Source organism: Hipposideros armiger, unplaced genomic scaffold (genome assembly GCF_001890085.2).
Source record: "Hipposideros armiger isolate ML-2016 unplaced genomic scaffold, ASM189008v1 scaffold_508, whole genome shotgun sequence".
Taxonomy (NCBI): domain Eukaryota; kingdom Metazoa; phylum Chordata; class Mammalia; order Chiroptera; family Hipposideridae; genus Hipposideros; species Hipposideros armiger.
The window spans coordinates 562,127-575,461 of record NW_017731858.1 but is presented as its reverse complement, the minus strand read 5'-3'; the positions used below and the strand labels follow the sequence as shown (position 1 = coordinate 575,461).

Genomic DNA, 13,335 nt, shown 5'->3' with positions numbered 1-13,335 from the left:
CCGCCCGCCCGCGCGAAGGAGGGGCCGCTGGGCTCCGGCCGCTCGCGGCCCTTATGCAACCAGTGCTCTCCTGACCTAATTCCATGCCGGACCCACCCCACCCGGAGCCGCAGCCCCGGAACCGACACCTCCCGGCCGCAACCGCGGCCCGGGCCAGGCTGGACTGTAGACGCAGGCGCGGCGCAGAGCGAACACCTTGGGTTAGCCGGAGCCCGGCGGAGCCGGCGCGAGGGTGGGAATAATGCAAAGTTCCCCTCCTGGCAGGGAAGGTGCGAGCAGGTGTAAGAGGTGGCACAGGAGTGAAGAGGCAGAGGGAGAAGAGACAGGGAAACAGATGGTGACACCGAGCAAGAAACGGAGTGACAAAGGTGCGAAAGACAGAGAAACAGAGTGCCACAAACAGAAACAGAGACGCAAAAACACAGAACCTAACAAGAGACAGAAAAAGACAGAGCAACAGAGTTAGAGAGGCAGAGACACAGAGAGAAATTGATAGGGACAGAGGCAGTCAGAGACCGAACTTCAGAAACCTGGTCCGCCCCCACGGTCCCCGGCGTGCTCCTCGACCCCCGTCCACCCCCCATCCACCCCCCACCTCCCTGCAGGTTCATTGCCGGGCGGTGCTGTGGGCTCACCTAGCCTAACTGCCTCGTTGTACTTGAGCAGCGCCGCCTCCACCTGACGCTCGCGGTACAGCCGGTTGCCCTCATGCCGGAGTTGCGATGCCCGTGCCGGACCCGGGAACAACTTGCCAAGGAGACCGCTGAGCACCACGTTGACCCGCAGCGGCGGCGGCTGCCCAGCCCGCCGGGCCCCGCGCGCCCGCCCTGTGGCCACCATCAACGACGAGAGCTTGACCCCACACAGCGCACAGCGCCGGTCGGCTGCCCGCCCGCGTTCCAGGCACAGTTTACAAAAGGTGTGGCCGCAGGACAAGGACACGGGGTCTGATAGAAATCCGTGGCACTTCCGGCACTTGAAGCCGTCCCACACCTCGGTGGCCTCAGCCGCCGTTGCTACCCCTGTCTCTTCCGCCACCACCGCGCAGCTCACCGCGTTGCTCCGGTCCGCGGGTGCAGGCGCCAGCGCCTCGCCTTGCGGTACGTTCTCTGCCAGGCAGCGCACCAGCTGCTCCAGCTGCTCGGCCACCAGCTGCTGCCGCTCTGACAGCTGTCTATACACCTCGAGGGCTTCCCGGAGGCGCCCCCCGGACGCCAGGGCGTCGGCCTGCGTGAGCAAGACTTTGCACTCCGGCGTCGAGGCCCTTGCAGGCTGCTCCCGCCCCGGCTCCTGTGTCAGTAGAGGTGCGGAGCCTTCTGTAGCCGCCTCCGGATGGGAGCCGGTATCTACCGGGGCTACTGATGCCTCCGGCTCTGCCAGCTCGAAGTTGTTGCTACCAAGCTCAGCAGGCAAGCTCAGCATCTGTCCAATCTGCAATGAATCCATAGAGAGAAGAACATGCGCGGGAAGGGGCGTCTAGGGGCCTAAGACCCTGAGCAGGAAGCAGCGGCTGGAGGGAATTGGGGCTGCCACCGCGGCCGCGCTCCGCACTCCGGTCCCTGCCGCGCCACCGCGAGCTCCATGCCTGCCGCCCCGCGCCGCCTAATAACTGTCTTGTCTCAGCAAAGTGTTATATAAAACGGCACCACGTGACGCACCGCCACGCCGCTCATTGGCCGGCGGCAGGGAAATTGTTACAAAACCAGACAGTTTTGTAACAGTGTTGCGCTTGCTTCTTTTGGCCTCGCTTTTCTTGGCTTCTTGTTGAGATTGTTTGTGTTTACATTCCACCTTATTTCTCCCTGGCAATGTGGTTCCTTTTCGGAAGAGGGGGAGAGAAAAGAACCCAGCGTCTTCTCTCAGGCTCTTCCATCACCAAACCCTACCCCATCCCACCTCCAAACCCGCCAGCAAACAGGTCCCCCTGCCAGCTATTCGCTAGCGGCCCTCCCCCACCCCTCCCTGGAGAGGCCGGTACCTCGAGGAGCGCAGTCAGCCAGGTCTTTCCGGACGCCCAAGGTTCACCCTTCTGGGGGCGACAACTGCTGTCTGCGAAGGGAAGCGAGTTGGGCGCGTCCCCGGGAAGACCCCCACCCCGGTCCCGGCACTAGCCAGCGAGCCCTGGGAGCCCCGCCCCAGCTCCTCACACTCGGGGTCCCTGGCCACCTTTCCCAGGAGTCCTCCAAAAGTAGTGAATGCGGTTATTCCCAGGGCGCTTGGTCTCTCTTGCTGGGAGTGACTTGGGGCAACAGCCCGGCATGTATAGAAATTGGGCGGCGCGGGCTGAGTGGTGGAGGACCCGCCGAGAAGATGCGCTCGCCAGGTCCGTCCCGGAGGAGGCGCCCCGCGTGCCCCGCTCTTTACCTCTCTCTCCCCTAAGACCGGAACCTGCGCTGGGGCGGGCGTCGCACTGGAGACGCACCCTGCCCCTCGGGCCACTGGTTGGATGAGCACGGCCGCCAGAACTCAGCCTGCGAGGGTCATTGGGTACTCTGGAGGCGTGGGAGAACGGCAGTCGGAAAACGGGACGTGAGAGCGCTACTCTGGAGAAAGCACGCGAATTCTGGCGCACTCCAGTGGCCGGTCGAGCTGCCTCCAAGTTCGCCGCTCCGCACAAGCCGCCGGGGCTTGTTTTACAATGGCTGGGGGCTTTCGAGGGTGCCCCGCTTACTTTCAGAAGCACAATGTAAACCGTCCACACTCTGCCTCCCGCCCACCCCACACTTCGAACAGGAGCCACACGAACAACTAAACAGGCAATGCTTAGAGACCTAAAGGAATAACGCACTTCCCCCACTGTCACGCTGCGCGGAGCAGGGAGGCGGGGTCTGGGCTTGCCTCTATCTCAGTCGGTCTCCAGATCTGCGGGCTCTGGGCAGTGTCTAGAGCAATGCCTGAGGCAGAGCGCCGCCCCTGGGGCCTGAAGACCGACAATTGGCTCCTGCTGTGGCCATTTCTTAGCTGAGTGACGTTGGGCAAATGACCTAGAATGTGGGAACCATCGTTTGGGCGTCTGAACCAATGTCAGGGATGAACTTAGTTGAGATCATATTATGTTTCAGAGCTGGAGACCACAGGCTCTGTCTGAGCTTTCTGTTGCTTTATGTCGTTAATCCCTCCTTGAGTCAACAACAAGGTGACAGAGAACAGGTACTGTGCAGTCATCACTAGAGCCTCCCTCTGGTGAGACAGGACAGGGGGAGAGGGTCAGAGGGGAGAAGGGAAGCTGGCACCAAGAAAAGAAAGAGGAACTCAGGATGTAGCCAGGAAGGCATAAGGCATGCATAAGAAAACTTGGCATGCAGCCCTGGCTTGATCATAACTTGTTGTGAGACTTTGGGCAAGACCTCTGGGGAAGCCTTAGTTTCTCTTAATCTCCAAAATTCCCTCCACTTCTAACCTGGAGTGGCTTCTACCCTAAGACAAAATGTAATGATACTGACTCAACTAAATACAAAGACTAGTCCAGATACCGTGGGCAGGGGCTGGGACAGGGGGTGAAGTCTGCAGGAGAAGTGCAAGGGCAGGGCTGGCTAGCCGGCTGTCAGGCCTGAGCTAGGTTTTGAAGATCGGTAAGTCAGGGGACTGGCCAAGGGGTGGAGCAGATGGCTGTGTTGGGAAGTTGGGGAGAAGCTGAGGCTCCTGGTGACTTGCTATCTAAAGCAAGCGCCTTTCATCCTTCAGTTTCTCCTGTTGTTGAATGGGTTCTGTCTTAGTACATTCAGGCTGCTATAACAAAATACCATAGACTAGGTGGCTTGTGAAAAAACAGAAATTTATTTCTCAGAGGAATTTATTTCTGGAGGCTGGGAAATGCGAGATCAAGGCTCTGGCAGACTTAGTGTCTGGTCTGAACCTGCTTCCTGGTTCACAGATGGCTGTCTTTTTGCTGTAACCTCATATGGCAGAAAGGGGCAAGGGATGTCTCTGGGGTCTCTTTTATAAAGACACAAATGTCATTTATAAGGGAGCCCTCATGACCAAATCAGCTCCCAAAAGTCCCATTTGCAAATAATATCACATTGGGAATTAGATTTCAACTTACAAATTTTTTTGGAGGGGGAGCACATTCAGTCTATAGCAGAGTCCCTATTATTATCTGCATGTCTCTTCTGGCACCTGTAAGGAGGAACAGTCTGTGGCACTCAGTGGCAAAGAGATTTATCTGAAAGGGCCATAAGATGGATAATGATGAAAACTTCTTAATTAAACAGCTTTATCCATGTGACAAGTTTTAAAAAATAGATGTCAGTTACCCAAAATTGTCTTCCAGATGCAGATCTGGGATGCACCTTTCTCCTTGGACCACCTTGACAAGTATGCATCCCCTGGGTTGGTTTCCCTCCCTTGCCAGTCAGGGGTGGAGAAGCAAGGAGAAGGCCAAGTCAGGCAGTGGGTCTCAGTCCTGCAAGCATGGTGTAGAGATACTTTAGCAGCTGCGTGTGTCCAAAGCTGACCATGAACTTGGTCAGGAATGTTAACAGCTGCTAGCCAGGGTGATGCAGGGTGCACTGTGGAAAGGCAGCAGCATCTACTCACTGAATAGACTTCACAAGAGTTTTACATTGTATTTTCAAATCGGGACTGCTCAGAAGATTCTACCAGGGACGGCCGGTTAGCTCAGTTGGTTAGAGTGCAGTGCTCATAACACCAAGGATGCCGGTTCGATCCCTGCATGGGCCACTGAGCTGTGCTCTCCACAACTAGATTGAAAACAACTACCTGACTTACTACCTGACTTGGAGCTGATGGGTCCTGGAAAAACACACTGTTCCCCAATTTAAAAAAAAAAGATAACACCAAATGGGTTTCTACCGAATACTGAAAAACATTACCACATTGATTTTCTTTCCTTCTTTATTTAAAGTAAACAAACATTACATTGATCTGTGGACCAACTCAGAAGTCCTCTACTCAAAACTTCCTCCCCTCCACCCTTACTAGTTGGAGCTCTGCAGAAGGAGGGGAGAGGAAAGATTGACAACACTTTTTCAGATGGAAATATTCCCTTTGGAGGACCAGATTCTTCAAATCTCCACTTATTTTGGCAGGATCCCCGTGGCTAAGGTTTATCAGGAAAAAGAGCAAGACTTGATCTGTATCTCCTTTCCAACTGACTGCAGTAAGTGTTCTAACTGGTCTCTGTGGCCCAGAGGAGACAGCAGGCAGCCTTACATCCACCTGTTTCACTGAAGAAAGGCTTTCCGCTCTTTAAAAGAAAAAGTTTGAAAACCATGGCATTTTTCACCTATTTTGATGCATTTGTTGAGCATCTTCTATGTACCAGGCACTGTTCTAGGTGCTGGAGATGTGTCAAAGAAGCACTTGGCTCCCAGATCCTCCCTCATGTATAGTAGCACATCTTTTCCCCACACGTTCTTGTCCCCACTTCCCAGGCAGACTAGAAGTTCTGTGAGGGCAAGGATTCGTGTCTTGTCTTTCATCTTCTCCTCAGAGAACAGTTTTTGAACAGATCATACTGAATATGGCATTCTGGCCCTGGATGGGAGTGTGCAGAGGAACAAGAGGAAACCCAGTTGGAATGTTATACCTTTGCCCTGCATCATTCATAGAGGAGAGAGGGGGCATGTAGATTATTAAGTGTTGACAATCCTAGACTTGGGAAGGACTGCTGAATAGCTCTGGGATGGAAGAATCCAGTCAAAGTCAAGGGCCTGGGGTGAGGAGTGAGCTTCCCATACACACATGGACACACGCTATGCATGGAAGCTTGGCCAAAGCATTTATTTACTCTTTGCTTGAGTTTCTCATTTTATAAACTGGGGATGACCCATCAATTGGGAAGTACTAATAGGAAAAAATAGGTATTGTGGGCCTTAATGACACTAACATGGAAAAGGCTGCCCCTTGCTATCTAGAGTAGCCCAAAGCCAGAGCTAAAAAAACCTTTACAGATCAGCCCTGGTTTCACCAATGAGGGAATTAAAGGCTAGAGAAAGCAAGTGATTTGCTGCAAGTCACAATGGGAGTTTATTACACAGCCAGGATTGGAAGCTAAGGCTCCTGCCTCTTCATTTAAAGTTCCTTCCATGTGATCAGAAAGCTTCCAAAGGACACAGAGCACCTCCCATAATAAGTAAGAAATTATTCCAGAGTTTCCTAATCAGAGGATTTGCAAGTCAACAAATATTGATTGAGCACATACTATGTGCTACCGGAGCTGACATTTGTAGGGCAATAAGAGAAGGGTTCTTATTCTCCAGTAGCTAACTGAGGACACAAGAGGCAAAGGTGTGAAAGAGTTAAGTGAAAATAATAGGCAATATGTGAGAAGTACCAAAACTGGGAAACAGTGAATCCAAGGAAGAGCGCAGAGGAGACAGGTTACAATGCGTTCCATCTCATAGAGAAGGTGCCTTTCAACTAAGTTGGAGAGGATTTAAATAGAAAAGTTAAAGACCACCCCACTGCTCAACTCACAGGGGTTCCCTTCACATTGGGGGCTATGTCCAGGAGAAAAGAGGAAAAATCCAAGGAAGCTGGGCTGGTCAAGGCCCAGGAATTTGTATTTTTTCAGGTTATCCATGTGATTATGCTGTTCTGCCAGGTTTGGTGTTCACCAGTGTAAAGAATAATGCAGAATAGATTGGATAAGTGCACCCAATCCTTCTCTCCCTAGCTCATCCAGTTTCTCTGGGCGTGGGCATCAATAATTCTTGTCCGTATTTTACTGAAGGGAAAACTGAGAGTCCAGAGACTTTCAATATTGTGTTCATGGTCATTCAGCAAAAATTGAGGACTCTGGTTTCCTGCCAACCAGGAAAAGCAGAAAGATTAGATGATACCATCCCAAGAAAGATTTTGCTTCATTTCTCCACAAGACAAGTCAGACCCGCTTGATTAGCCAGAGAGTTTGTTGCCCAGAGTACAAAAACAGCAAGTCTCTGGAGCTGCCAGGTATGTGGGACAGAGCCCAGGGCGAGGTTAGTCGCTGGGAGCTCGGGGTTCTAACTTTGCTGTGTGACTCAGCCCAAGTCATTTCCCCTCTCTCTTTGTCTGTCCTTCGTCTACTAATAATGATGCCCGACGTCACTGTTGGGATTAGCTACCAATGATGGAAAATGCACAATGCAATTAGTCCCGATGTGATTCCTGGGAACAGAAGGGATCCACAGCCATCTGCTGACTGTTGTGAGTAAAGTATGTGCTGGCTGCCATCCGCGTACAGGCATTTTCTTCCCAGGAGGGGAATGAACTGCTGGCCTGAAGCTGGGCCCGCTTTAGAGATACCGGCAGAGAGCCATCTCTTCTTAGGATGTAAAAGAAATAAAAGGCAGGTTACCTGGAGGGAAAGCAGCAAACATTCATCAGAAGGAAATTATTGAAGATTTTGACAAAACTGGGAAATGGTTAAAATCTTGGATCTTTTATAAATTGTGGTAAAATATACAAAACATAAAATTTACCATTTAACCATTTTTAGGTGTATGGTTTAGTGGTATTAAGTATAGTCACATTATTATGCAACAACTATCACCATCCATCTCCAGAACTTTTTTTCATCTTGCAAAACCAAAAGTCTGTACCCATTAAACAACAGCTTCCCTTTTTCCCCTTCCTCCGGTCCCTGGCAACCACCATTCTCCTTTCTGTCTCTATGAATTTGAAAACTCTAGGTACCTCAAATAAGTGGAATTATACAGCATTTGTCTTTTTTGTGACTGACTTATTTCACTTAGTATAATGTCCTTAATATTCATTCATGTTGAAGCATGTGTCAGAATTTCCTTCCTTATAAAGGCTGAATAATATCCCATTGTATGTATGTATATGTATATACATTTTGCTTATCCATTCATCCATCAATGGACACTTGGTTTGCTTCCACATGTTGGCTATTGTAAATAATACTGATATAAACATGAGTACAAATATCTGTTCCAAACTCTGCTTTCATTTCTCTTGGGTATACACCCAGAAACAGAATTGCTGGATTGGATTGTAATTCCATTTTTTATTTTTTGAGGAACTGCCATACAGTTTTCCCCAGTGGCTGCACCATTTTACATTCTTACCAGCAATTCATAAGGGTTTCAATTTCTCCATATCATCACCAACACTTGTTCTTTTCTGTTGTATTCTTTTTATAATAGCCATCCTAATTGGTATGAGGTGGTATTGATTTGCATTTCCCTAATGATTAGTGATGTTCAACATCTTTCTATGTGTATATCGACCATTTGTGTATTTTCTTTTAGAGAATATCTATTCAAGTCTTCTGTCCATTTTTAACCAGGTTGTTTGGTTTTCTGTTTTTGAGTTTTAAGAGTTCTCTATATATGCTGGATATTAATCCCTTATTAGATAAGTAATTTGCAAATATTTTCTCCCATTCTGTGAGGTACTATTCACTTTATTAATGGTGCCCTTATCTGAAGACTTTGGCAGAACTGGGAAAAGGTTAGAATCAAGGTCGAGATCTTGAACTCAAAGTATCTGGATTCAAAATAGGGCTGTTTGATGTTGGACAAGCTACTTAATCTCTTTGATCCTGCCTTAGTTTTTTTATCTGAAAAATGGGAATGATGCTTATAATAGGACCTACCTCATAAGATTGCCATGATGATGAGTAAATGAGATCATATATCTAAAATCTTACCACCGAACCTGGGCCAATTTAAATGTTCAGTAAGTGGAAGCCTTTATTAGTATTGGGCTTAAGAAGGAACCAGAATGATGTAATTGAAATGTGATGCTAGTTATCAAATGGGTGAGTAGACCAATACTATTTAATAACCAACTGGAACACAGTAATATTACATAACGCCTAACACTTGTGTAGCAAGTTGCAGTTTATAAAGCATTTAAACATTCATCATTCATTCAACATGAGTAAGACACAGTCCTGCAAAACTGAGTGGGAGAAACCAAAAAAGGAAAAGGCAGTTTCAATCAGGGTGATGAGAGCTAAGAAGACAGAAGCATAGGGTGCTGGGAGGGGCACAGCAGAGGAGCAGTTCAAACTGGGGGAGGGCCTCCCGGGTGGGTAATACAGACAGAATTCTTCAGGATTACAGGGTTACAAGGAGGAAAGAGGGCATTGGAAGAGGCTGAGCATTCTAGGTAGAGAAACAAGACATTGCAAAGGCTGGAGTTGAGAGAGGTTGGCTGGCTGGGAAACAGCTACTACGTAGTTTATTTTGGATGCAGCCTAGAATTTAAGAGGAGCAGTGTGAGATGAGCCTAAAGAGGCAGACAGGTGCCTGACCATGAAGGGTCTTGTAGGGAGTCGGGATTTTATCCTGAGAGTAATAAGAAGCTATTGAATAGTTTTAAGCAGATTTGTAATTTGACCGGGTTTACCTTTTAGAAAGATTTCTTTGGCTGCAATATGGAGAGTGGAATGAAAAGGAGACAGCCTGGAAGAGACCAGGAAAGATGAACTAAAGAAAGAAGAATAAGGATAGAGAGAAATGGAGGGTTCAAAAGACATTTAGGATAAAACAAAGCAGGTATGGGGACTGACTGGCTGACCTCAGTTGCTCTTTGGGGTTAATTCAGGTATTAGCATCAATTTTTCGTTTGAGATGAGTAACGTAGGCTGAAGAAGGTTGAAAGATTTGTACAAGGTACCAACAGCTAGAAAGAATCCAGTCAAGATTCTGACTTTCCACCCTGACATCTACTGTTCTTTCCTCCAGAAAATGCTATTAGATGAGTTTCTAGATCTTTATATGTAAATCCCCTTTAAGGAACTCAAGTCCCATTTCCCCTTCAATTGCTTTGCAGCATATTACAATTTCAGAGGTACTTTTTCTGAGTTTTTATTGGTTGTCAACATATTACAGCTTTGTACCCTTGGGCTTAAAGACATCCCTTTCCTTGTATTTTACTTCGTATTTAAAGAGTAGCCTGGACGCAAGCCCTTCCATCTCACGGAGGCTCAGATGATGAGTCTAGGGTTCAGAAAAAGTGGGCCCAAGTCCTAGGCTTGGCCACTAGTTAGCTGTGGGATAGAATGAGTCCCTTTCTTTCTATAAACTCCTGTCTGTAAACCCAGAGGAACAGAACCAATGCATACTCACTCAAACCCAGTAACTCTATGAATCTCTTCTAAAATAAGTATAACTTCAAATTGTGAATAACCATTCTTTATGGTCTGTTTGGTAAATTGGGTTTCTGACACCATAATACACTCATAGATGTTAGGAATTTTCTTTGAAACTCTACTGTTGGCTCATCAGGGAGTATGCTCCTGTTCTGTAATTGCTGAGTGTGGTATTTTCAGACTTAAACTGTCAACCAAGATGCATGGTTATGTTTAGTTTTTTCTCAGACATTTGTACTGCTAACATGTACTGAATATATATATATATATATATATATATATATAATTTTTGGTTGGGGGATTGCAATTCACTGAGCTATAAAACTAGCAGGACAGGAAAAATGAAGGCATCAATGAGATGATGAAGGAGAAGTATTTCTATGAATGGCAAGGCCCTGCACAAGAAGAGGGTGATACAGCAACATTATTCTTGCTTCAAACCCCACAAGCAAGGTGAGCCTGTAAGTGCAAAGGGGCCTTTGTAGGTGCCAGCTCACCCAGGATCAGGGCCCAGCAGGGCTGCATTTCCCTCTCAACATAAAAGATGGAGCCCTGACATTCCACCCCACTCTGAGGGAGCTGGGGTCCAGGTCACAGGGCCTTGCAGTGAGCCCCTTGAGACATGAGAGCCAATGTCAAGTCCTGAGAGACCGGGCCTCCTGGCAGTCCCCTGCCCCTCCTGTGGCTTCCGTGAACAGCAGAATGTGTTTGACTTGAGGACCCCATGCTCTTGACCCCAGGGCTTTCAGCTCCTGTAGGGACGATGGCACCCCTGTGTGCCTGCTTCTCGTTGGGGAGCACCCACAGCCCGGTCTGGCTGTAACACGGTGGACAGAGGCCAGCAACAGGCCAAGTCACTCCCTGTGTGTGTGGAGGGGGCGGGAGAGGGTCTCACCTGGGGGGTGCAATCCCTCAGCATCCCAGGCATCCCAGCATCACAAGCATCACAATCAGTCACAAGAGCAGAAACCTCATGTGGGGCCAAGCAGAGGATCCAGAGAGAGAAAGGAGGAGCAGATGGGAAGGTCCTTTGTGGACAGGCAGGTGGAAGAGGAACACCAGATCTGGGTTACCCCCCTACAAAGGCCTGTGCTTTTGTAGAGAAGCTAAACAATGTCCACACATATCACTGTAATTCAGTGGGAGTGTGGGGGAGCAGATTCAGAAAAGAAGGCTTAGCAAAGGCGGTGAGTTGGGGACCAGGCTGTAAAGGAAAGCTCTGGGTTAGTCTTTGCGGAGTGCCCCAAGCCACACCGACGTTAAATTCAAACCTCTTCAAGTTGTTTTGGCCTTGAGTCCTTTCTCCTGATGACAGGTCTACAAAGGGAAAGGACTTGTCCACTTCTGTTCACTGACAGAGGGAGTGGGGTGGAGAAGAGCACCTTTCCTTAAGGGAATCTGTCGTCATTGTCCCAAGTGTATTCTCCTCTTGACCATGAACTAGGGTAAGCCATGAGTTTTAGGCACCTGTGAATCCCCAGCCCCTAGCAAAATTCCAGTATATAGTAGGTGCTCAATACATGCTCAGTAAATAATTGAATGACAAGTGCCTGAAATATTTATCTGTGACTTCAAATGGACCCCCAGCTTTCCATAACCTGGGAAGACACTTGTTTTCCTATGACAAACTGTCTACCTGGGAGCATTTGATTTTGCAGTGTGAAAGGAGCTGCCATATTAGTCATCCCCACAACACAGGACTGTCATCAAATCCCCCAGGTCTGCCCTCTGACCAGGACAATATCCCCTTTCTTCCCACACCCCAAGACTCAGGCTTTCCTTACAGCCAAGGGCCCTCTGAAGCCGCGTGTGCATTTTAACCAATGCCCTGTGGAGACAATATACTTCCTTTACTGCCCTGTCCAATCAGAAGATGCTGCCATCTTTTGAAGCCCCAGTGCCCTCTCCTCTCAGAAGTCTTTCCTGAGAAAAGCTATGAATACCCTCCTGACCTTCTGGGATACACAATTGAGTGAGTCATTTACTATATTACAATTAAACATACTTGTGCCACAGAGATGTTTCTTTTTTTTTTAATTAAAGTTTACTGGGGTGACAACTGTTAGCAAAGTTACATAGATTTCAGGTGGTCAATTGTGTAATACATCTTCTATATATCCCATTGTGTGTTCACCACCCAAAGTCAGTTCTCCTTCCATCACCATATATTTGATCCCCTTTACCCTCATCTACCACCCCCCTCCCCCCTTACCCTCTGGTAACCACTAAACTACTATCTGTGTCTATGAGTATTTGTTTCTTCATTTGTTTTTCCTGTTCTTTTGTTGTTTTCAGTTTTATATACACATATCAGTGAAATCATATGGTTCTCAACTTTTTCTGTCTGAATTATTTCGCTTAGCATAATAATCTCAAGATCCATCCATGTTGTCACAAATGGAACTATTTCATCTTTTCTTATGGCAGAATAGTATTCCATTGTGTATATGTACCACATCTTCTTTATCCAATCATCTATCCAAGGATACTTTGGTTGTTTCCATGTCTTGGCCACCGTACATAAGGCTGCAATGAACATCAGAGCACGTATATCTTCACAGATAAATGTTTTCAGATTTTTGGGGTAGATACCCAAGAGGGAGATTGCTGGGTCATGTGGTAATTCTATTTTAAAATTTTTGAGGAATCTCCACACTGCCTTCCATAGTGGCTGCACCAATCTACATTCCCACCAACAGTGTATGAGGGTTCCTTTTTCTCCACAGCCTGTCCAACACTTGCTATTATTTGTCTTATTGATGATAGCCATTCCAACTGATGTGAGTGATATCTCATTGTGGTTTTTGTTTGCATTTCTCCAATGATTAGTGATGTTGAGTATTTTTTCATATGTCTATTGGCCATCTGTATGTCCTCTTTGGAGAAATGTCTATTCAGGTCCTCTGCCCATTTTCTAATTGGATTGTTTGTTTTTTGTTGCTGTTGAGTTGTATGAGTTCCTTATATATCTTGGACATTAGCCCCTTATCAGAAGTGTTGTCAGCAAAAATCTTCTCCCATTCGGTTGGTTGCCTCTTTATTTTGCCGACATTTTTTTTTTCCTGTGCAGAAGCTTTTTAGTTTGATATAGTCCCATTCATTTATTTTAGCTTTTACTTTCCTTGCCTTTGAGGTCAAATTCATAAAATCCTTTTTGAACCCAAGGTCCATAGTTTAGTACCTATGTTTCCTTCTGTCTGGCTTATTGTTTCAGGTCTTATGTTTAGGGCTTTGATCCATTTTGAGTTGATTTTGATACACGGTGA

The 13,335-nt window shown here is 47.4% G+C and overlaps 1 protein-coding gene and 1 long non-coding RNA gene across 6 annotated transcripts in view; both read right to left on the bottom strand.

Annotated features, from left to right (window-relative positions):
- Window positions 1-2,539, bottom strand: part of LONRF3 (LON peptidase N-terminal domain and ring finger 3) — a 44,880-nt gene extending 42,341 nt beyond the window's left edge. The window contains exons 1-3 of one of the 5 annotated variants that reach the window (XR_002126813.1): window positions 2,167-2,539; window positions 1,979-2,049; window positions 636-1,817 (exon numbers count right to left, since the gene is read on the bottom strand). Coding sequence is in view for 4 of the 5 variants with exons in the window: in XM_019667844.1 (XP_019523389.1) it covers window positions 636-1,446 (811 nt within the window). In the remaining variant the exon portion in view is untranslated. Of the gene's footprint in view, window positions 1-635; window positions 1,818-1,978; window positions 2,050-2,147 lie in introns of all 5 variants that reach the window. The other 4 variants (XM_019667844.1, XM_019667843.1, XM_019667842.1 and 1 more) reach the window with 4 other exon arrangements.
- Window positions 2,540-4,814: 2,275 nt separating this feature from the next.
- The window catches only part of LOC109396209 (uncharacterized), an 81,098-nt gene continuing 72,577 nt past the window's right edge, over window positions 4,815-13,335 (bottom strand). The window contains exon 3 of the long non-coding RNA XR_002126811.1: window positions 4,815-7,303. This is a non-coding gene — a long non-coding RNA (uncharacterized LOC109396209). The remainder of the gene's footprint in view (window positions 7,304-13,335) is intronic.